Source organism: Saccopteryx bilineata, chromosome 2 (assembly GCF_036850765.1).
Source record: "Saccopteryx bilineata isolate mSacBil1 chromosome 2, mSacBil1_pri_phased_curated, whole genome shotgun sequence".
NCBI lineage: Eukaryota > Metazoa > Chordata > Mammalia > Chiroptera > Emballonuridae > Saccopteryx > Saccopteryx bilineata.
In genome coordinates this window covers 269,294,862-269,318,210 of record NC_089491.1, presented here as the reverse complement: position 1 = coordinate 269,318,210, position 23,349 = coordinate 269,294,862, and the positions used below count along the sequence as shown (strand labels likewise).

The 23,349-nt window shown below is 42.3% G+C and overlaps 1 protein-coding gene across 6 annotated transcripts in view; it reads right to left on the bottom strand.

Moving 5' to 3' along the window:
- HECTD4 (HECT domain E3 ubiquitin protein ligase 4) overlaps positions 1–23,349 on the bottom strand; it is a 197,399-nt gene that overhangs the window by 98,781 nt on the left and 75,269 nt on the right. For all 6 annotated transcript variants that reach the window (XM_066260527.1, XM_066260528.1, XM_066260533.1 and 3 more), the window contains exons 8-12: positions 19,432–19,624; positions 15,250–15,408; positions 11,048–11,161; positions 9,823–9,963; positions 203–435 (exon numbers count right to left, since the gene is read on the bottom strand). In XM_066260527.1, coding sequence (XP_066116624.1) covers positions 203–435; positions 9,823–9,963; positions 11,048–11,161; positions 15,250–15,408; positions 19,432–19,624 — 840 coding nt within the window. The remainder of the gene's footprint in view (positions 1–202; positions 436–9,822; positions 9,964–11,047; positions 11,162–15,249; positions 15,409–19,431; positions 19,625–23,349) is intronic.

The following is a 23,349-nucleotide window of genomic DNA, read 5'->3' as shown; positions in this document are numbered from 1 at the left end:
TGAACTACATATAGCAGCAATGCTCCATTAACTACCATGCAATGAATATGATAATAATTCAGATTATAGGATTAGAATGCAGTAAGATGCAAAACAGGAACATTATTAAATTTTCTTCTGGTAGAGATGAGCTGGCTGAAGCAAAGCTTTGTGCTGTTTTTTTTTCTCTATTACCTTATTTATCTCCAAACAGTGTATTTACCTGGAAGACAACAAGAATGCAGCGGATAATACAGGTGTCTCCATTCACCATGGCCTTCTCCATGATGTCACAGATGCTGCTGAGATGGTGCGCTTCAATCGGGTGCTGCTTGCCCAAGACACTGGTGATCGGGAGGTTTGGGTTGGTAGCAAGAAGATTGAGTTGATGTATGCACATCGCACCAACGTGGTGCAGTAACTGATTTATAACCTCATTCGTGGTTATAGCCTCTTCTAGGAAATAAAAAGGAAACGCAGTAAAGGAAGACATCTCTGTGGGCCATCCCCAAAGAACCGTCTTTTGACTTAACAAAAGGTGCACACACACTAGGAAAGTATCAGCTCCAATATCTTCTGCTGCTTCTAGAGAACCCCTCTCCCTGCCACACAGCACTGGGGTGGAAACAGCTGGGAATTTCCACATTTTTTAGAGCGTAAGTAGCTACCACCATGGAGCCCTTTCCATAAGCTTGACATTGGCTACTCGTTTTGCATGCATTACCTTACAGCGTCATTATAAACTTAGACTGCTTTAGCCCAGTTTTGTAGAAGAGTAAATCAAGGGTCAGAGAGGTTATAACTCACCCCAAAGCTGGGATGTGAATTCAGGCCATCTCAGCTCAGAGCCCATGCCCGCAATCATACTGGTAACATCTCTCCATCTTCCATGGCTCCGCTATGGTAGACCCCATCACCCCTCCCTGTTCCGGAAATATCTCCTCCCACAACACCTCAACATTTTTATCTCATGGTCACCATAGCCTAAATAGCCATCAGCCATACCTTGTGAGGGTTGACACGTAACCTCTTATATAATAATAAATGTCTCATGGTCACAGGAATTCAGGGAATAGAGGGGAACATCTAAACATGCAAAGTATAAAATTATTCTTTAAAAGATTGCACATTTTCCTTAAAATAGCTGAAGTGAACTGCCGGAAAAGGAGAGCAGGTAACCTTGGAGAGGCAGGCCTGGGTGGGGGAATCTTAAAACCGCACTCAGATTGTGGGCACTGGGAACTGAGACTCAGGGAAACCAGAGAGAAGGCAAACTTTGCCAAAATTGCACTTTTTGATTATTAATCCTAGGGCCAGACTGGGCCCCATTAATTCTGTGTCTTTTGAGTCCTTGATCTTACAACAATAAAATTCAGGTTCACACTATTTGTTTTCACTAAAGACTTTTCAAAAGCTAGCTTTCATATAACAGAGGTCTCTGATTTAAAAAATATATATTTATTGCCTGACTAGGCGGTGGCACAGTGGATAGAGCATCAGACTGGGACACAGAGGACCCAGGTCCAAAATTCTGAAGTCGCCAGCTTGAGTGTGGGCTTATCCAGCTTGAGTGCGGGTCGCTGACTTGAGTGTGGGATCCTAAACATGACACCATGGTCACTGGCTTGAAGCCCAAGGTTGCTAGCTTGAGCCCAAGGTTGCCAGCTTGAGCCCAAGGTCGCTGGCTAGAGCAAGGGGACACTCACTCTGTAGCCTCCCCTGCCCCAGTCAAGGCACATATGAAAAAGCAACAATGAACAACTAAGGAGCCACAACGAAGAATTGATGCTTCTCATCTCTCTCCCTTATCTGTCCCTATCTGTTTCTCTCTCTGTCTCTGTCACACACACACACACACACACACACACACACACACACACTCAAATTTATTGATTGATTTTAAAGAGAGAGGAAGGGAGAGAGAGGGGCAAGAACATTGATTTGCTTCTGTATGTGCCCTGACCAGGGATTGAACCGGCAACTTCTGTGCTTCGGGGTGATGCTCTAACCAACTGAACCATCTGGCAGGGCTAAAGTCTCTGATTTTTATTGTGAGTTAGATGGGAAGCCATTGGAGGTACCTGAGCAGGAGTGTCAGATCTGACTATTTCAGACTAAAAGACTGGCTGTTACATGGAGATGAGGGCAGAGGAAGGAACTGCGGAGGAAGTGGAAAGACCAACGAGGAGGCTGCTACAATAATTCTGGGGAAGACAACGACAGCTTAGACTAGAGTTGCAGTGGCACAGGCAGTGGGAATGGCTGGGTTTGGGATATATTTTGAAAGTAGGAGCTGATAGAATTTGCTGTGTCCATCTGGTGTGAGGTGTGAGAGAATGAGAGTCATAGATAACCGCAATGTTTTTGGTCTGAGCAATGAAAGAATAGTAATCCATATACTAGAATAGGGGACTCAACAAGTATAGATTTGGAAAAGGGAAGAAATGTGGAGTTTGTTTTTGACATGTTAAGTTGAAGATGCCTATTAGATATCCTAGAGCAGTGGTCCCCAACCTTTTTTGGGCCACGGACCAATTTAATGTCAGAAATTATTTTCACGGACCGGCCTTTAGGGTGGGGCGAATAAATGCACAAAATAAAATTATGTGACTGGCGCAAAAACTGTGGTATTTTTAAATATAATTGTTGAACTTACAATATTTATTGGGCTAAGTTAAAGGAGGAACGAGCATGTTCCTCATTATTCAGGCTGTATTTAAATTTGTTATTCTGACAACGTTTCATGTCTGACATCAATATGTAATATGATAGGTACAAGCTCGTTACCAATCATGAACCTACGACAATAAAAATAAACATGAATCCACTGTGTACTCATATGCAAGTTTATTAGAAGTGTCCTCTTAACATCACACCAACAACATAACATGAATAACATCCTCTCTGCCTCCAAACACTTTCCAGTCGCTATGGTAAAGTTTAAACACGCCTTAAAAATAAGATACAACACAAAAACAAATATAAAGCGCATGAAAAATACAACTCCCCATTGTTATGAATATTGTAAGTTAAGGGTTATTTATTATAATGTTTATTTAGAATGAGAGATAGTAGCCTCTCTCTCAACAACCATAACGCTAAATCAGTGGGAGCCCTGAGCTTGTTTCTCTGCAACGAGACGTCCCATCTAGGGGTAATAGGAGACAATGACACCCGAAGTGTGTTGCTTATGTCCAGTCTATTCCGTAATTTTGTTTTGGTTGCTGTCACTGCAGAAAATCCCGCTTCACACAAATAGAATGTCGGAAATGGCAACAGGGTTTTTGTTTTTTTTGTTTTGTTTTGTTTTGGGGTTTTTTTTGCATTTTTTTTCTGAAGCTGGAAACAGGGAGAGACAGTCAGACAGACTCCCGCATGCGCCGGACCGGGATCCACCCAGCACGCCCACCAGGGGGCGATGCTCTGCCCATCCTGGGCGTCGCCATGTTGCGACCAGAGCCACTCTAGCGCCTGAGGCAGAGGCCACAGAGCCATCCCCAGGGCCCGGGCCATCTTTGCTCCAATGGAGCCTTGGCTGCGGGAGGGGAAGAGAGAGACAGAGAGGAAGGCGCGGCGGAGGGGTGGAGAAGCAAATGGGCGCTTCTCCTGTGTGCCCTGGCCGGGAATCGAACCCCGGTCCTCCGCACGCTAGGCCGACGCTCTACCGCTGAGCCAACCGGCCAGGGCCTGGCAACAGGGTTTTTAGTGCTTTTGTGGCGATCTCGGGGTATTCTGACATGACTTTAATCCAGAACACTGGCAGAGTTGTAGTCTCAAACATATTTTTAAGGCCGCTGTCATTTGTGATCTCCAGTAGTTGATCCTCTTCTTGCATAGACACACTGGATTCATCTGGTTTGTTGACAAATGGATCCCGGATCCATTCCTTGGCAATTTGTGGGTCTTTTGTGGTTCGGAAGTAGCGTTCAAACTCTTTTAAAAGCAAATACAGGTGATCATGCACCAGCTGGGACAATGAAGGCTTGGGTTCAGTCTCTTCCAAAATTCCCACAAATGTTTGAAACATGTCAAATATACCCCTGTTCACGCGTCGTCCCCACAAATCCAGTTTGGCTTTAAATGCAGCTTCTTCATCTGCCAACTTGAAGACAGTTGTCATTTTCCCCTGAAATGACCGATTGAGTTCATTGAGGAGGTTAAATATGTCACACAAGTAAGCGAGTTTTGCTACTCATTCCTCGTCACTGAAATGTGCTGCTAGCGGTGACTTTTTTTTCTGAGAGAAATCTCTGCAGCGGCTCTCGTAATTCAAACACTCTGGCCAGGGACCTCCCTCGGGATAACCATCTTATTTCTGTGTATAAGAGAAGGTGTCTGTGCTCTGCGTTCATTTCCTCACAAAGCTGCTCGAACAGGCGCGAGTGAAGGGCATGTGCTTTGATGTGGTTAATAACTTTAACGACATCATTCAATACACTGATAAGTTCCGGTGGTATATTTCGGCTAGCCAGCATTTCCCTGTGAATGACACAATGCGTAGACTCGCATTCAGGTGCAACCTCCTTAATCCGAGTAGTTAAACCAGACATCCTTCTGGTCATGGCACCAGCTCCATCTGTGCATATGCCGACACAAAAAGACCATTTCAATTTTCCTGATATATAGTCATCCAGCGATTTAAATAGTTCTGCGGCCGTGGTTTTGGTTGGCAATGATAGTGCACATAACATATCCTCATGCATATCTTCTTGATAAAAGTACCGCACGTAAACAAGTAGCATTGCCTGTGGTCAATATCTGTAGAATCGTCAACCTGGAGAGTATACTACAGTGATTTATTAATCCTTTCCAACAATTGTGATTCAATGTCCTCTGCTATTTCCTCAATGCGCCGTGTGACGGTGGTAGCCGAAAGAGGCATCTGTGCTATCTTTTAACCTTAGCCTCTCCTAGAAGTTCACAACAAATGTCTTTAGTGGCTGGAAGGATCAATTCTTCACCAATGGTGAATGGCTTCTTAGCCTTAGCAATATGATTAGCCACCAAGTATGATGCTCTCAGTGCACTCGCATTTATTGATGTATTGGCCACCAGTAATTGTTTCTGTCCTTCTTGTTCATGCTTTTTTCTTTTGAAATACTCGGAAGGCTTGTCTTTTAAAGTCGGGTGCTTGGTCTCCAAGTGGCGAAGCAGTTTTGAAGGCTTCATTGCCTCATTACTTAGCCGGTCACCACATATTATGCAGAGCGGCCTTGGTGCGCGAGAATCACCAGTTGCGATAAATCCATACTTCAAGTAGGACTCCTGGTATTGTCTGTTAAATGAAGCCTTCTTTTTCTTCAGGTCGTAGGTTCTTCTTCTGTCTCCTCACTGGCCCTTTTCCATTTCGTAAAAAAACTTTTGATGGAATTTTGTTTTTCACTCATTTTGCTAGTTTATGGGTTTAATTTTAGCAGCAACGTATCACGTGACCAAGACAAGCGTCAGGAGTGGGACTTAGACGAATGTAACAGAGGGAATCTGGTCATTATTTAAAAATAAAACATCGTTCAGACTTAAATATAAATAAAACGGAAATAATGGAAGTTATTTATTCTTTCTCTGCGGACTGGTACCAAATGGCCCACGGACCGGTATCGGTCCGCAGCCCAGGGGTTGGGAACCACTGTCCTAGAGGAGGTGAATACATAGTCTAGAGTTCAGGCAAGAAGCTTAGGGATAATAATTAGGGAGTCACTAATACATAGTTGACTTTTTCTTTTTGCTTTTTAAAAAGCAGCTTTATCAAGATATAATTTACATACTATAAAATTCACCCATTCTAAGTACACAATTCTATGATTTTTAGTAAATTTACACAAATACGAAAATCAGGAACCAAAGCAGAAGAATTACTACTGACCCTATAAAAGTTAAACTAATTATAAGGGAATACTATGAGCAACTTCATGCTCACAAGTAAGAAAACTTAGATAAAATACACAAGTTTCTAGAAAAAACATAAATCACCAAAACTAACTCAAGAAGAAATAAACAATATGAGTAGAAAACTGCATAGCCGCATACTCTCCCTTCCCCCCAAATAGTTATTAATTACTGTGCTGATTAACACATGCCCACAAATTCTCTGATGCTTTTTCTTCCCAGAGCTGGAGCTTAATTCCCCTTCCTATTCGTGTGGGCTCAATGGCTCAATGACTTGCTTCTAATAGAGCATGGGAAGGGAAAAATGGTAACTTTACAGTGAAAAAAGCTGGCATTTAAACCAAGTAACCAATTTTAATATCACTAGTAATAAGTTGAATATTACTCTATTTAAGATGATTATATTGGCCCTGGCCAGCTAGCTGAGCAGTAGAGTGCCAGCCCAGTGTGTGGAAGTCCCGGGTTCAATTCCCAGCCAGTGCACATAGGAGAAGTGCCCATTTACTTCTCTACCCTTCCCCCTCTACTTTCTCTCTGCCTCTCTCTTCCCCTCCCGCAGCCAAGGCTCCATTGGAGCAAAGTTGGCCCAGGCACTGAGGATGACTCTGTGGCCTCTGCCTCAGGTGCTAGAATGGCTCCAGTTGCAGCAGAGCAACGCCCAAGATGGGCAAAGCATCGCCCCCTGGTGGGCATGCCAGGTGGATCCCGGTCGGGTGCATGCGGGAGTCTGTCTGACTGTCTCCCTGCTTCTCACTTCAGGAAGAAAAAAGAAAAGAAAAGAAAAAGATGACTATGTTGATATCATGTACCCCTGTGATATTGACATAATGAGAAAAGCACTTCATCTCTGTGGTATTCCTCCCCCAAATCTGTAACTTCAATTTAAAATGAGAAAACATCAGACAAACCCAAACCAAGAGACAGTCTATAAAACACCTGACCAGCACTCCTCAAAAGAACCTTTTTCTTCTCTTATGCAGACAGTGTAACTCTATCCATCTAAGTCCAACTGTTTCAGATCTGCTGCTGAGCCACTCTAACAATTTTTCTTTCAGTCACTTAACACTTCAAATCCAGAATTTCCAATTGGATCTTTTAAAAAAAAATTTTTTTTGTTGAATTTCTCTATTTGCTCAATCATAGTCATCATATTTTCCTTTTGTGTGTGTGTAGAGATAGATAGATATTTTTGTGTGTGTGTGGTTTTCTTTTTCAGAGAGAAAGAAAGAGAGAGAGACAGGTAGGAAGGGAGAGAGATGAGAAGCATCAACTCATAGTAGTAGGACTTTAGTTGTTCATTGATTGCTTCTCATATATACCTTGACCAGGGGGCTCCAGCCAAGCCAGTAAGCACTTGAGCTCAAGCCAGTGACCATGGGATCATGTCGATATTCCCACACTCAAGCAGGCAACTCTGTGCTCAAGCTGGTGAGCCTGCACTCAAGCCAGCAACCTTAGGGTTTCAAACCTGGGACCTCAGTGTCCTAGGTTGATGCTCTATTCACTGCGCTAACACCATTCAGGCCTTCCTTTAATATTTTAATATGGTTTCCTTCAGTTCTTTGTATAGATTTATAAAGGCTGCTTTAAAGTCTTCATCTACTAAGTCCAACATCTGAGTTTTGCTACAGCATGTAGCTACTGATTTCTCTGCTTAGTTTGTTTTTAATTTTGCTTCTATTTTAATTTTTTCTTTGTTTATTTTTATTATTCTTGTTTTTCTTTTTAAGCCTCCCTTCCTTGGAGTTATCTCATATAAGTCAGAGGTTGTGCTCAAACACCTTGAGCTAGCAAGACTTCCACCCTGGATGCCTGTTTCAGGGGGAGCACACCAGAGTTCAGGTAGTTTTCAACTCTGCCCAGGGCCTCACTTCCTGCCAGACCCTTGTCACACCTCTGCAGGCTCGTGTCTAGCCAGGCCTGTGCAAACAGTTGGGCCCTCTCGGCTTCCTCCGTGCAGATGTGTGGGGAGCTTATCAAGGCCTTCAGTAGCTTTCGTACTACCCATATTTCACTAGTCAAAGTCTGGCTAGACTGTTGGTTCACTGCTAGCCCGACCCAGGACCACAAGCCTCAGTCTGGCCAAGCCACTGGTATTCTGTTCACAGCCAGATTGCTAGTGTCAGGGACAGGACTGCTGGGCATGAGTTTTTCCGTGCTCTGCTCCAAAGCAAGTCGGCTGCTCTGGCAGCAAGGATGCTGGCTCACACAGTCTGCCCCAGCCTGGTGCACTTACTGCACTGACCACGCTTGAGGAGGGTGAGGGGAGCATCTCCAGCTAAGAACACCACAAATGTGCAGTGTTCCAGCCCAAAGTCCAGTGGTTCTAAAGAACACCCACTTTTCAATTTGGTGTATGCCTCTGTTCAATTTCCGGAGCCTAGGAATAGTTGACTTTGTTATTTTGTCAGTTTATCATTGCTTTATGAAGAGAGAATTTGCTGAGCTACTCACTCCTCCATACCGCCATAGCTGACTTGGGTGCTGCAAAATTTAGAGTTAATACAATGTTAACAATGTTAAGTTAACATTGTTTTCTGGCGGTGACAACCCTCCACAACAACACGCCTCTCGCTTCGGAGGAGAGAGGAAACCCGAGAAGCGCCCAGTGCAAAGACCCAGCTCCTGCTGCACGGGCAGGACCTGCCCAGGATGCTATGGAGTCACCACTGTCTCTAGCTGCGCACAAACGGTCGTTCTGTGTGCTGCCTGCTGCCCTGTCCTCCCCCAGCCTGCAGGAGGCAGAGCAAGGCTTCCAGAAGAGGGAGCAGCCCTGAGAGCATCCCGAATCAGGAGTGGGGAACTGTCCCAATAAGCACATTTTAAATATAAAAAAAATAAACTTAATATTAAGAATCTCAATATTAAGATTTATAAAGATCCTTTATTAGTAATTCTATCTAATTATGTTTGTGTATAAGTTATCAATTATAAAAGCATTTAATCCCATGCCAAATATAAACAAAGAATCAATTTTTGTACCAAAGTTCTGACAACTGCAGAAAAAACATAATTTTCCCATAAAAAAAAACCTATGGCCTGACCAGGTGGTGGCGCAGTGGATAGAGCGTCAGACTGGGATGCGGAGGACCCAGGTTCAAGACCCCGAGATCACCAACTTAGCAAAGCTCACCAACCTGGACCCAAGGTTGCTGGCTCGAGCAAGGGGTCACTCGGTCTGCTGTAGCCCCATGGTCAAGGTACATATGAGAAAGCAATCAATGAACAACTAAGGTGTCGCAATGAAAAACTAATGATTGATGCTTCTCTCTCTCCATTCCTGTCTGTCTGAACCTGTCTAGCCCTCTCTATGACTCTTTCTCTGTAAAAAAAAAAAAAAAAAAAATCTATGGACCACCTCAAAAGCTCTATTTAAATACTTATTTCCTGCCTTGGCTGGCTAGCTCAGTGGTAGAGTGTCAGCCTGGCATGTGGAAGTCCCAGGTTCAATTCCCAGCCAGGGCACACAGGAGAAGCACCCATTTGCTTCTCCACCCTTCTCCCTCTCCTTCCTCTCTGTCTCTCTCTTCCCCTCTCACAGCCAAGGCTCCATTGGAGCAAAGTTAGCCTGGGTGCTGAGGATGGCTCCATGGCTTCCACCTCAGGCGCTAGAATGGCTCCAGTTGCAGTGGAGCAATGCCCCAGATGGGCAGAGCATCGCCCCCTGGTGGGCATGCCGGGTGGATCCCAGTCAGGCGCATGCAGGAGTCTGACTGCCTCCCCACTTCTAACTTCAGAAAAATACAAAAAAAAAAAAAAAAACCCAAAAAACTTATTTTAATCATAAAGCAATCAGAGAACAAGGATTTTAGGTTTCTATGTTCAGAGAACTTAGAATGGGTCAATGGCCATTGACCCATTTGGTTGCTTGGGCCACGCTCCCACTCGCTGCTGCACTCTGATATCCCGTGTGTGTGTGTGGGGGGGTCTTTTCTGGTAAGACGGAGCACACCTCACCTCTAGGCTCAGCGATGATGTGGCTGACTCCAAGTCTCTGGCAGACGTAATGGAAGGCCTGATTCCCAGGATTGCACCACTGATCGATATAGTCGTTTGAGCAGGTCCACAGCATGTTGTTGACTGTGTCGTAGCAGGCACCTGCAGAAATAGCATACTTGACCCAACTGTCATGTCATCCTCCGCCAGTGTGCAGAGCTCTCCCAGACTGCTATGGAACAGGAATGCTCGGGTTCTCCCAGTGCTGACCGTCCCATCCTCCTTCCATGCATTTCCTGGGCAGAGCCACAGACTGAGGCTCAGCAAAAAGGCAGGATTCAATATCTGCTCTGCTTAACACTGAAATGGAATGGCCCTGGCTGGTTGGCTCAGCAGTAGAGCATTTGCCCAGCATGTGGAAGTCCCAGATTCAATTCCGGGTCAGGGCACTCAGGAGAAGTGCCCATCTGCTTCTCCACCCTTCCCCCTCTCTTTTCTCTCTGTCTCTCTCTTCCCCTCCTGCAGCCAAGGCTCCATTAGAGCAAAGTTGGCCTTGGGCACTGAGGATGGCTCCAGAGCTTCCGCCTCAGGTGCTAGAATGGCTTCGGTTGCAACAGAGCAGTGGCTCAGATGGGCAGAGCATTGCCCCTGGTGGGCATGCTGGGTAAATCCTGGTTGGGCGCATGTGGGAGTCTGACTCTCTACCTCCCCACTTCTCATTTCAGAAAACAAACAAAAAACTGAAATGGAATAAGTCTCATAAAAGAGGCAGTTCTTAGTACTGTAACTGACTTCTATGTGGCCTTGTTAATTCCAAAAAAGATTTAAGTAGTATACATTAAAACCCAGGTACAATAGGATTAATTAACATAACGCCCAATAAAAGCCTTAGTAACTAAGCTCATAACTTAAGATAAGAGCATCCTAGGAATCAAGGCAAAGAAAAAAATATTACACAATGCTCATTTTCAAACAATAAACAGCTCACCAATTCCTTTTAATGGCATGAACTTTGAAGAATTTGTTACAGGCACCATTACACAACCTAATGGACTGCGTCTTTGATAGCAGCTTATGCAGAGGCATTTCATAAGGCAATTTCTTATATTAATTCTCAAAATTAAACAGTAATATTTTTTAAAATCTCTCTTTCAAGGAAACTAGAATACCACAGAGAATTGGCAAAGTTTTTCGAGAGAAACGGCTAGAACTTTGAATTTCCCAAGGAAATGTGGGCATTTCTTACCCAATCCTGGTACAAGAGCACCACGCCCCAGTGAGCTTCCAGCGGCATCTATGAGATCGGCACGACTTGTGAACTGACCATCCGAAATATTATACACCAAGCTAGAGGCTAGGACTTCGAAAACAAACATTAAGCTGTTTAATAAGCCTTAAAATGATGGTCAGTCTACTTTTAGAGTTTAAATTTTGGGCTCTTAAGAAGACATTCATAAAAATCACACCTTTTGTTGGCTATTGATGGTAACAATGAGGAGAAAATACACACATAAGATCACAAAGAACACTGTCACAAAATATCTTCCTAAATAGTAAACCTTTTTATTTTATTTATTTATTTATTTATTTATTTTTTGAGAAAAGAGAGAGAGAGACAGGAAGGGGGAGAGATGAGAAGCATCAACTCATAGTTGCTTCAGTTTAGTTGTTCATTGATTGCTTCTCATACAAGCCTTGACCAGGGGCACAAGCCAGTGACCTTGGGCTTCAAGCCAGCAGCCTTTGGGCTCAAGCCAGCGAGCTTGGGATCATGTTGATGATCCCACGCTCAAGCTGGCGAGTCTGTGCTCAAGTCGGATGAGCTCACATTCAAGCTCGTGGCCTTCGGGTTTCGAATCTGGGACTTCAGCATCCCAGGTCAACACTGTTATCCATTGCATCACCACTGGTCAGGCTGGACCATTTTTTAAAAGTGTTTTATAAACAGCAACTTTGTATAAAGGTTTTTTCAATATAGGTTATTATGGGTAATTGCAAAAAGGGCTATGATCATTAACATCACAAGGTAACATTTACAAGAAACACTTTATATATAGTTGGTGCTCAATAAAGGTTAGTGGACACAAACACAGCCCAGTGGCTGTCCTTCCAAGCAGTGGCTTTAACACTTGGAGCTTTGACCTTTTTCCTTAACACAGGATAGTGCAGTGATGACAAGCATGGGCTCTAGGTGTCTGGGTTTGAATTCCAGCTCTACCACTCCTGTGCGACTCTGGGAAATTACAGAACTTCTCAGTTCTCTCATGTGTAAAGTGGAGATAATAGAAGAGCCAACCTTAAATCATTCTTGTGAAGATTAAATAAGTTAAAATATGTCCAGGACCTACACCAGTTCATATGTGCTAGCTGCTATTATTGCTATTACTTTCTCCCTGACTTTCAAACATAAAATTCAAGCACTGTGTCACCTGGGCTTGTTTTTCCTATTTCCATCACCCTAGTAATCCAGATCCTTACCACACCTGACATGAGCTATAATCTACACTGTACTCTTCATTTCTGGTCTATTTACCATTGTTCCATCCTGCACAGCAACATAAAGATCTTCTCCCAATGTCTTTTTCATTGTCTCCATGCATATGCCTTTCCCCCGACTTGGCCACTTACACAAATACTATCCATTTTCATGACTTACACTAAAGACCTCATCACTCTCTCCCTCTAGCTCACACAACGACAACCCTCTGTCTGGTTCTGCGGCACTTGATGCTGCCCGCAGATCAGGCAGTGACACAGCGTAGTAAATCATTTTCTAGCTGTTTCTCACCCCTCCATCACTTCCCCCACCCAGCCTGTAAGCTCAGCAAGCACCACTTCTCCTGCTTACTGAGCGGCCCCCACAGTGACCAATGTGGAACAGGACACAGGAGGAATTTCAGCACTTATTGATTTGTTGGTCTAAAATAGAATCACTATGTAAGCTATATCCTTATGAAAAAAATAGCAGTGTGAAGGCCTGCCTTAATCAAATGGGGCCAATTTCAGTTGAGAGAAAAAGCCATGCCAAGCAGACCAAAAATGAGTTTAATAAGACTAACAGTCAATAAAAGGACAAATTACCCAATTTAAAAATGGCAAAGGACTTGAATAGGTATTTCTCCAAAGAAGATCTACAAATGACCAATAAGCACAAGAAAAAATGTTCAACATCATTAGTCACTAGAGAAATTCAAATCAAAACCATAATGAGATACCACTTCATACCCACTAGGATGGCTATAATAATAATTTTTTTAATTGGAAAATAACAAATGTTGGTAAGGATGTAGAGCAACTGGAGCCATTATACACTGCTGGTGAGAATGGGAAACAGTGCAGCATGGCTGGGATAGTCTGGCAGTCCCTCCAAAAGAGTAGTCATGCAGTTACCATATGACCCAGAATTCTACTCCAATGTACATCTCTGAGAGAAATGAAAACAGGTCTGCACAAAAACCTGACCCATGAATGTTAGCATTATTGAAAATAGGCAAAAAGTAGAAACCACCCAAATGTCAACAAAATGGGGGTATGTCCATACAATGGAATATGATTCAGCCACAAAAAGGAATAAAGTAATGATTCATGCTGCAACATGGATGAACCTTGAAAGTATTAAGTTTTGTTTTAAAAAGCCAGTCACAAAAGTACATGTATTATATAATTCCATATATAGGAAAAGTCTAGAATAGGTAAATTCAGAAGACAGACAGTAGATTAGTGGTTGCCAAGGACTAGAGTAATGGGAGAAATGGAGAGTGACTGCTAATGGACAAGGGGTTTTGTTTTGGAGTTCTAGGGAAAGTTCTAGAATTAGATAGTGGTGCTAGTTGTACAACTCTGTGAATATATATATATATACACCAAAAACCACTGAACTCTATACTTTGAAGAGGTGAATTTTATGGTATGTAACATATATCTCAATAAAGCTGCCTTTTTTTTTTTAAAGATAGTAATAGCAAATTTATATCATTAACTCATTGACTAAAGTCTGGTCATATGAACTGTTAGAGAAAATAAACTGTTGAAAAAAGTCCAATCATTAATTCTAAAGGCAAAAGAGTTTTATAGTTATTATGAATATCTAAATTTCAAACATGTGCAACTACTGGAAATGGCCTAAAGTTCAACTTTTCTTACATAAATAATTTTTTTTTAACTGCTGAGGTCAAATTTATATCTGCAAGCTTAAGTCAGGGTAAGAAATGCTTTTTAAAAATCTAAATGTGGCCCTGGCCACATGGCTCAGTGGATAGAGTGTTGCCCAGCGTGTAGAAGTCCCTGTCCCATTCCCAGTCAGGGCACACAGGAGAAGCAACCATCTGCTTCTCTCTCTTTCTCCCTTTTCTCTCCCTCTTCCCCTCCTGCAGTCAATTGGTTTAAGCATGGCTCCAGGCACTGAGGATAGCTCCCTTGGAACACATCAACCTCAGGCGCTAAAAATAGCTCAGTACTTGAGCATCAGCCCAAGATGGGGTTGCCAGGTGGATCCTGATCAGGGCACGTGTGGGAGTCTGTCTATCTCCCCACCTCTAACCTAAAAAAAAATCTAAATGTGAAATATAATCCTGTAATGAAATTACTCTAAGCAAATTATTTTAAGAATATAGAATATCAAATACTGGAAAATGAAAACAAGTGAATAGATGTTAAAACATTTTCATTTTATGTGCCTAAACAAATTTTTAAAAAAGTTATCATATATAAAAGGAACAATTCCTTTTGTTTTTTGTTTTTTAAAAATACTCTGACTTTATTGTATATGATCACCAAAAAATAGTGTGAGATAGTATTATCCTTTTATTTTTTACAAGTGGGAAAAGTGCGGCTCAAAAGGGTTAATGATGTCCCTAAGGTAAGAAAGCCGGGAAGTGGCAAATGCAAAAGAAACACTCTTGATTCTCTATTTTCTCTCATTTAACTATATGCCCACTCTGACAGTAAAATCGCACTGCTTTAATTACTCTAGTATGCCTCTTTCTTTTATGAAAATATTTGCATTTTTAACATAAATGAATTTTTGCATATATTATTTTGTACTATACATTTTTGGTTTAATATTTCATATGTATATGTGTCCTAAAATGGAGGCATTTTACTTACTTATTTTAATACCTTGGGATTCTATCACCGTGAGTAAATCTCTTGCTATAAATAATGTTAGCAACACATTATTTTATTTCCTGAAATTTTCCTGAACTCAGTATTATTTTTAATAATTTTACAGGGTGACAGTTTTCAGAAGTGTAATATTATATCATCTATAAAAATTATATTTTAAATTCCTCGTAGTCTGTCACTCTATAGATATGTTTTTTGGTTGTCAGCAGAGAGCTACTGCAAATGACTGTTTAACAGAGTAAGTTTAAAATCATTCATAGAAAAGCCTTACATTTCAAAGTTGGAGACAAATTGGGAAAAGTGCCGAAAATAAAATGTACTTACTTTTTAAAGAAGACAAACCACTCGTTCCACCAAAAAGAGAGCGGGTGGCAGAGCTGCCCGACCCCCCCGGCGGTGGGACCAGCATCACCAAGTATGTGCCACAGGTGTAGATGGGTGTCTTCCGGAGCATCTTTAGAGGTAGCCCACAGCTGGTATTTGCTAATGAAAGGAATGAAAACGGTGAGTAGAAATATTTGACACATTAATTTTATTACCAAAACAGATCAGAGGATAATGAGGGGGCTCCAAATTCATACAAGTATAGACCCAGATTCGGAAAAAGAACAGAAAGTAATAAGCTAAGGGAAAAAATAATGATCTTCTGGCTCCCTAGCCTGGCCTCAAGCCTCCTGATACACAACAGTTCTAAAAGGTGTTCCCCGTGGTCATACCTTGTGGGTCTAAGAATTCTTTCAAAATAATGAACTCTCATATTGACTAAATCTCAAAATAAAAGAAGAATCCTATTGCTTCTGTTTCCTGCAGGAAACTGCTCCCATAGAGACCTTCTCGTTTTATAAAGAACAAGTTTGTGATATTACGTCCATTAGAAACAGCTTTGAACATGAAATAAACCAGAAATTTCAACCTATAACTAGTTAATACAGTAGAAAGCTTTCACAATATCTATCACAAAATAATGTTATACCTGTATGATTATGATAACCCACTATACAGTTTCTTTTTATAAGGGTCAGGACATAAATTATCATTAAGAAAATACTTGTTTCTAATCAAGAGGCATAAAACAAACTTTAATCTCCCTTACTCACTGGCAGATCTGAAAACTCAGTGAGAGTTTAAGGATTTTCTATACTAGTCTAGTGAGGATTGATGACGGCCACAGAAAGTCAGAGTGTTTCACCTAGGACGCTGTCAGGGTATAAAATACAACTGCTTAGACAGATATCAAGTCATCTTAGATGGTGTAGATTAGAAAAATGACACCTAATCTGCCTGGTATTTGTTTTGAATTCTTGTGCTTCTAAGAAAACTCTCTTTTTTACAACTCCACGCCCACAACAGGTATATTCTTCGTTCAGACTATAAATTCAGGAGGGTAATTTCCCATAGGTAAGAAAACCAAAAGGGATAATGATTGGAAAGGTAGCAACTTTGTCAGATAACATTTTCACCAAGATGTTTTTCATAGACACACTGTTATTAACGTGGCAAGATATATTAGTTTATTACAAAATAAAAAATGCTCTAGTCTCTAAATGTTGAACTGTCAAAAATCTCTTAGCTTGTGACTGCTGAATTTTTATGTAGCACTGTCATGTCACATGAACACATACAGAATGTATCTGTAAAAACAGTGAGATCACATGTTTAGAATACAGATTCCTGTTTTCACAAAATTCTAAATATACCCTCGCCTTTGGAGTTCTCTTTTTTATTTCGCTCATATTTTCTTACCCAACAAACATTCATTTAGTATTTATATGGTTCAAGGTGGGATTCAATTTTCTCTCAAGGAATAAATCCAGATGAAACTTTCAGCTTGTCAAGAAAATGTTTATTTAGGTAAAAAGAATTGTCCCCTAACAGTATTTCCTATAACTTAAATTTTCCACATGAGCAATAACAGCTATTAATAATCCCCCCACTTACACTTAATACAACAGAGATCTAAAGAAATAAAATACTATACTTCTTAAATTCCAATATAAACTAATAAGTATTTAATTTGATAGCCTCATAATGAATTAATAATTTTCTCCTCTTAACACTTCAATATATAAAAGGATTAAAGCATAAAATTGCATTGAATTCATTAAATATTAAGTCAGATACATTTTTCTAGCCTTATCTTTTAATTACAGTTGATGACTAGGCACAAATTCACATTGTTGCTATGTAAGCTGTAAACTCTTCAAGAGTAATGGTTCTTAATCTTTTTTGGCCATAAATGACCTCAAAAATCTGATGAGAATTATGATGAATACAGATGTTATTTCAAACTGTGGGGGAGCACAGTTATGAACCCCTAAAGGCATATCCCATCCAGTTAAGAACTCCTGCCTTCAAACACAGAACAGTGTATTTAGTAGGCTACCTGTTATTAATAGGGAGAAGCCTGACCAGGTGGTGGTGCGGTGGTTGGACTGGGACACAGAGGACCCAGGTTAGAAACCCTGGGGTCTCCGGCTTGAGTGCAGGTTCATCTGGTGTGAGCAAGGCTCACCAGCTTCAGCCCAAGGTTGCTGGCTTGAGCAAGGGGTCACTCACTCTGCTGTAGACTCCCGGTCAAGGCACATATGAGAAAGCAGTCAATGAACAACTAAGTGCCGCAACAAAGAATTGATGCTTGTCATCTCTCCCTTCCTGTCTGTCTGTCCCTATCTGTCCCTCTCTCTGTCTCTCTCTGTCTCTGTCACACACACACAAAAAAAGAATAGGAGGAAAATAAGAACACGAATTTGTCTTTAATTGTATTTCCATAAAAGAACTCCATAAGGATAAAAACTAATAAACATAGTTAGCCATAAGGGGCAGGGTGGGGGAAAAATTAGAATACACCAAACTTTCTCTACAGACAGCTTTTTTTTTTTTTTAACAGAGACAGAGACAGTCAGAGAGAGGGATAGACAGGGTCAGAGAGTTGAGAAGCATCAATCACTAGTTTTTCATTGCACACTGCGACACCTTAGTTGTTCATTGATTGCTTTCTCATATGTGCCTTGACCGTGGGCCTTCGGTAGACCGAGTAACCCCTTGCTCAAGCCAGCGACCTTGGGTCCAAGCTGGTGAGCTTTTGCTCAAACCAGATGAGCCCGCACTCAAGCTGGCAACCTTGGGATCTCGAACCTGGGTCCTTGGCATCCCAGTCCAACGCTCTATCCACTGAGCCACTGCCTGGTCAAGCCATACAGCTTTTTATGTTGTTTTTACTTTCAAACTTTGTAAATGTATTATCTATTCTAAAACAAAGTACAAACACCAGAGGCTAAATTCTAGAAAAAGCAAACTCTGCTGTGGAAGTTTTACCTCTTACTTGCTTGGTGAAGATTATATTTAGGGAAGATAATGCTAAATATGAGCTTTTTACATTTGTGAAGCATATGCTAAACATAAAATCACTTTATACTAATAGTAACAAGAAGGTATTTACTGTTAAAGGCAAAGTTGTTTTGAAACATTACAGATTCATGCTAATTCATATTCATAGCCAATAACATGTATTAGGATGGAATAAAAAAATGGACAATGACTGAAAAAAGATAAAAAGGCAAATTATATAAAGCAAAGTGCTTTTGTATGGCGTGCACTGTAGGCACTTAATAAAAATATTGCCTGGGGAGCATTTAAGATCTTGCTCCTTGATATATGTCATCCATCCAGCTCAAACAAACTCTTATAGAAATTTAAAAAGAATATTGCCTGAATCCCATAGGCAGCTCCACTAAATATATATCAAGCCAAGAGCCTAACCTGTGGTAGCACAGTGAATAGAGCGTCAACCTAGAACGCTGAGGTCACCAGTTCAAACCCAGGCTTGCCCAGTCAAGGCACATAAGGAAAAGAACTATACTACGAGTTGATGCTTCCCTGTCCTCTTCCCCTTCTCTCTCTCCTCTCTCTAAAATCAATCAATAAAAATCTTAAAAAACAAAAGCCAAGACAAGGCATGGAAGAAATTTAATGTATATTACTAAGTGAAAGAAGCCAATCTTAAAGGACTGCATACTGTATGATTCCAACTATACGACATTCTGGAAAAGGAAAAACTAGGAAGATAATTTAAGAGATCAGTGGTAGCCAGGGGTTGGGTATAGGGAGGGATGAATAGGTGGGGAATGAGGGATCCTTAGGGCAGTGACACTACCTAAGTCAGCGGTTCTCAACCTGTGGGTCGCGACCCCGGCGGGGTCGAACGACCAAAACATAGGGGTCGCCTAAAGCCATCGGAACCCCTGACCTAAGGGAAGGTAAATGATGCACTTTGGGTGGTGATGGTGTGCCCATGGAGGCTCACCAGTTATAACAAATACACCACCTGGTGCGGGATGTTAATGACGGGCTATGCCTGTGTGGGAGCAGGCAGTACATGCAAATAGCAGTACCTTCCCTCCCGAGTTTGCTGGGAACCTAAAACTGTTCTATAAGAGTCTTAAATCTTATAACCGCATAGCCAAATGGAGCCATAGAGGTGAGAGGCGGGGGCAAAGGGCAGCATACCGGCCTGGTCCTCCTTCAGCGTGTTGGAGATGGTAGAGCCGGTGAGAGCCGCCAGAGTCGCGGATGGTGAGGCTCGGTAGCGGGACAGTCTGCTCAGGAGCATCTCGTTGATGCTTTTCGCTGACTCACCCTCTTTCCTCATGAGAATTGTGCGCTCCTGAAGTGGACTGGCTACATACACACCATTTTCAACCTAATATTAAAAAAAAAAAGAGGTCCTTAAATGAGATCTGTTTCTGTTTAGTTAGCAAATTTCTATGTAAGAATTACATTATTGTATCTGGTTGCTCAAAAGCTTCCCCCAAACTGTACCTAAGTAGGGGAAACCTCAAAATTCATGTGCTCTGCACAAACTACTGGGAACAACGGAAAGGCCATGCTAAGTTTCGGAGCTTTCATATTTCCTAATAGCCCAGTTTCTAAAAGTAATGAGCCAAGTTTAATAATTCTACAAAAGGTCATTGATTAAAATTCCTTACATTGAATTTCACGGGCAGCTCTCATGAACTACAAGCTTCTGACAGGTACAAGTACGATGAGAGGAAAACAAATCAGTTTTTTATTTACTATTAAGTACCACTATGAGGACAATGTCTTCTTGAAATCTAATTAGTGGCTACAATCCAAACCCCGTATTAACAGCAGTTAACATTCGCCCCAGCTGCTCAGGTCCTGGCAGAGCAATCAGGGAAAGGTAGACTGCTAAAAATATATGCCAACGTCAACTGGGTCCTCGCTGGCGCTGGCAGCTCCTCATTCATCACTTGATTATTCCCCAGCAAAGTCCCTGGAGTGGTGATTTCAAAATTCCTTTACCAATTTTGAGCTTGACTTTAAGCAGACCACTTGGCTGTCTTTATTGCCTCAAAGATCCAGACCATTTACTGTACGCTGCTCACACTCATTCCTCTTCAAACTCAAGAATCTTTGTACTCAGCCTCATTTATTCCTCCTTTCCTCTTAATCCAAGGAAGAAGCACTTCGCCTCAAGTTATTTAAGGTTGTCTTCTACCTCTGCCTCCTAACTGCTCTCTTAACTTTGTCTGGCTCATCTCCAGTGTCTCCCTGTTAACTTCCCGCTCCTTGGTTTCCAATATTCACAGGTTTCTGGAACCTCACCCACAACTTTACCCTCACTGGCCCATGGAAATCCCACCCCTTCTCTCCACTCCCATCTGCTGTCAAACATCTCACATACATCTCATGCAGCCTCTGCATCCCGCTGTCCCCTTTAGACCTGGGCTCTGGATCTGGCTGGAATCTCAGAAACTGGTGCCACCAGCAAAGGTGGCCAGAACTGGCCTGCAGCTGCAGGATGTAAGATGGACAGGCATACAAAATGACAAGGCTTATAAGAAACAACTAAAAAGCCAAGGAGTCCAAAGTGAAATGTTGGTAACAGAAGGGGTCAAAGAAAGCAAGCAAATTCAGGAGCACAGCCAGGAAGAGCTATACAGAATTGGGAGACGTCTGTGACACATTCACAAATGGTAAGGGAGAGGCATTCGTGGAGTCCAAAATGCTGTTTCTATTTCCTCGTCCCTGCTTCTTAACCCTCGGCAGTTACTTAACTCAGCACCCTCTAACAAGTGGACATTCTTGGTGGCCCACAAGTAGCCTAAAACCAAAACCATCTAACTTATCCTTGGCTTCTGTGTCTTATCCAAGGCTGTGCCATGGATGCTCGTCTTCCTGGGGTTTTCCTTCCACAGTCCGGGTTTGCTTCTTAACATAAGCACTGACCTATGTGTGAGATACTCCACTAATGAGTAAAGCCAGAGCTGCTGCCTTCCTTGCTCTCTTGTACTTGTTGGTTCCCCATCTCCACTTATTTAAACGAGAGTTTGCCTAGGACTAGACCTAGTTTCTGGTGTCCAAGACCTCTATCCTCCTGTCACTAGCTCTTCCCTGAATTCAGGTCTCAGGTAGAATGTCAAAGAGGCCTTCCCTGATTACCAATCTAAAGGAGAATCTCCTCCACCCTCCCCCCCCCAAGACAGAGCGCATCCATCATTGTTACACCTACACTGCACTTACCGCTCTGGAATTATCTTACTAACTTATTTTTTGTTTGCCATTCTATCTCTCCCACCCTGACTGAATGCCAGCTCCCAGACAGCAGGGATCCTGCTTGCCTTGTTCAACACAACATTCCCAGCATTTAGGAGGCACACGATGACGATTTGATGCCTTATTGAATTAACAAATCCATGCTCTCACCCAAATGCATTTCCGTGTTTCTACACAGACCCATTCTTGCTACTGAGATCCAGTCCCATGTTTCTAACCACCTCCCACCTCGGCATTTGGACTTGAATAGCCTACTGTCGCCTAAAATTTAACACAGCCACATCTTAGCACATGGTTTTACCCACACTCTCCTGCTAGATTACCCTTTACCAAGCATACCTCTCTTTATATTGCACAATCCCTAAATATAACCCTTCAAAGGCATCCAAGATAAAAATCGACCATTTTAAGCTTGGCATTCAAAAGTATTATTCAGTTTGGCCCTACGATCCCAGACAGAAAAAAGCTAAAGAAGTTCATCGCCACCAAACCAGTATTATAAGAAACATGAGCCTGACCAGGTGGTGGCGCAGTGGATAGAGCGTCGGACTGGGATGCGGAAGGACCCAGGTTCGAGACCCCGAGGTCGCCAGCTTGAGCGCGGGCTCATCTGGCTTGAGCAAAGAGCTCACCAGCTTGGACCCAAGGTCGCTGGCTCAAGCAAGGGGTTACTCGGTCTGCTGAAGGCCCACGGTCAAGGCACATGTGAGAAAGCAATCAATGAACAACTAAGAAGTCGCAACACGCAACGAGAAACTGATGATTGATGCTTCTCATCTCTCTCCGTTCCTGTCTGTCTGTCCCTGTCTATCTCTGCCTCTGTAAAAAAAAAAAAAAGAAACATGAAAGGGACTTCTTTAAGAAGGAGAAAACAAAACCATAAATATGAATAATAAAATGGCAATTACTACATACACATCAGTAATCACTGGAAATGGATTAAATACTCCAATCAAATAAAAACCATCTGGCCCTAGACCTGGCCGGATGGCTCAGTTGTAGAGCATTGTCCTGAAGCACAGAGGTTGCCTGTTCGATCCCCGATCTGGGCATCTATAGGAACAGCTGGATGTTCCTCTCCCCGCCCCCTCAACCTTCCTTTCTTGCTAAAGTCAATTAAAAAACAAACAAACAAACAAAAAAATAACATGTGGCTCTATGAGAAATCAATGGGTAACTTAAGAAAAACTGTATTATGGTATTCGAGTACCTTGAAAATAGTGAAAAGAAAACCTGCTAAGGCACCTGTAATAAGCTCTGGCAACTTCTCCACTTAGCAAAGAAGCTCTTCAGGATTAAAAAGCTACCGATTTAGAAAGGAGGGGACGAGGCTGAGAGGAGCAAGAAGCCCCTCCCTGACCCTAGCCACCATCACCTCCAGCCCGTGGACTGACCAACCTTTCTACTGGTCTCCCTGTTTCCACCTTGGCACCCCTATGCTTTATTCTCCACACACCAGCCAATGAGCATTTACACATGTAAATAAAACCATGTCCTTCCCTGTTTGAAACCCTGCAGTGGCTTCTGAACACACTTATAATGAAATACAGAATACTGGTAAGGCTACATGGTGCAACATCCACTGACCACCTGGCCTGGCTCACCCTACACACTACACGTTCAGCCACACTGGCTTCTGTCAATCCTCCAAGTGCCCATGCCTTCTCCTCACGCAGGCCTGTGCTGCTGTCCCCTCCTCCTAGATTATACAACCATTCCCATTTGCCCAGGACTGTCCAGGTTTCAGCACTGAAAGTCCCAGGTCCTGAGAAATCTCAGTCCCAGGCAAACTGGAATGGTTGGTCACCCTATCTGTTAGGACGATGGTTGCTTATCATTCAGGTCCCA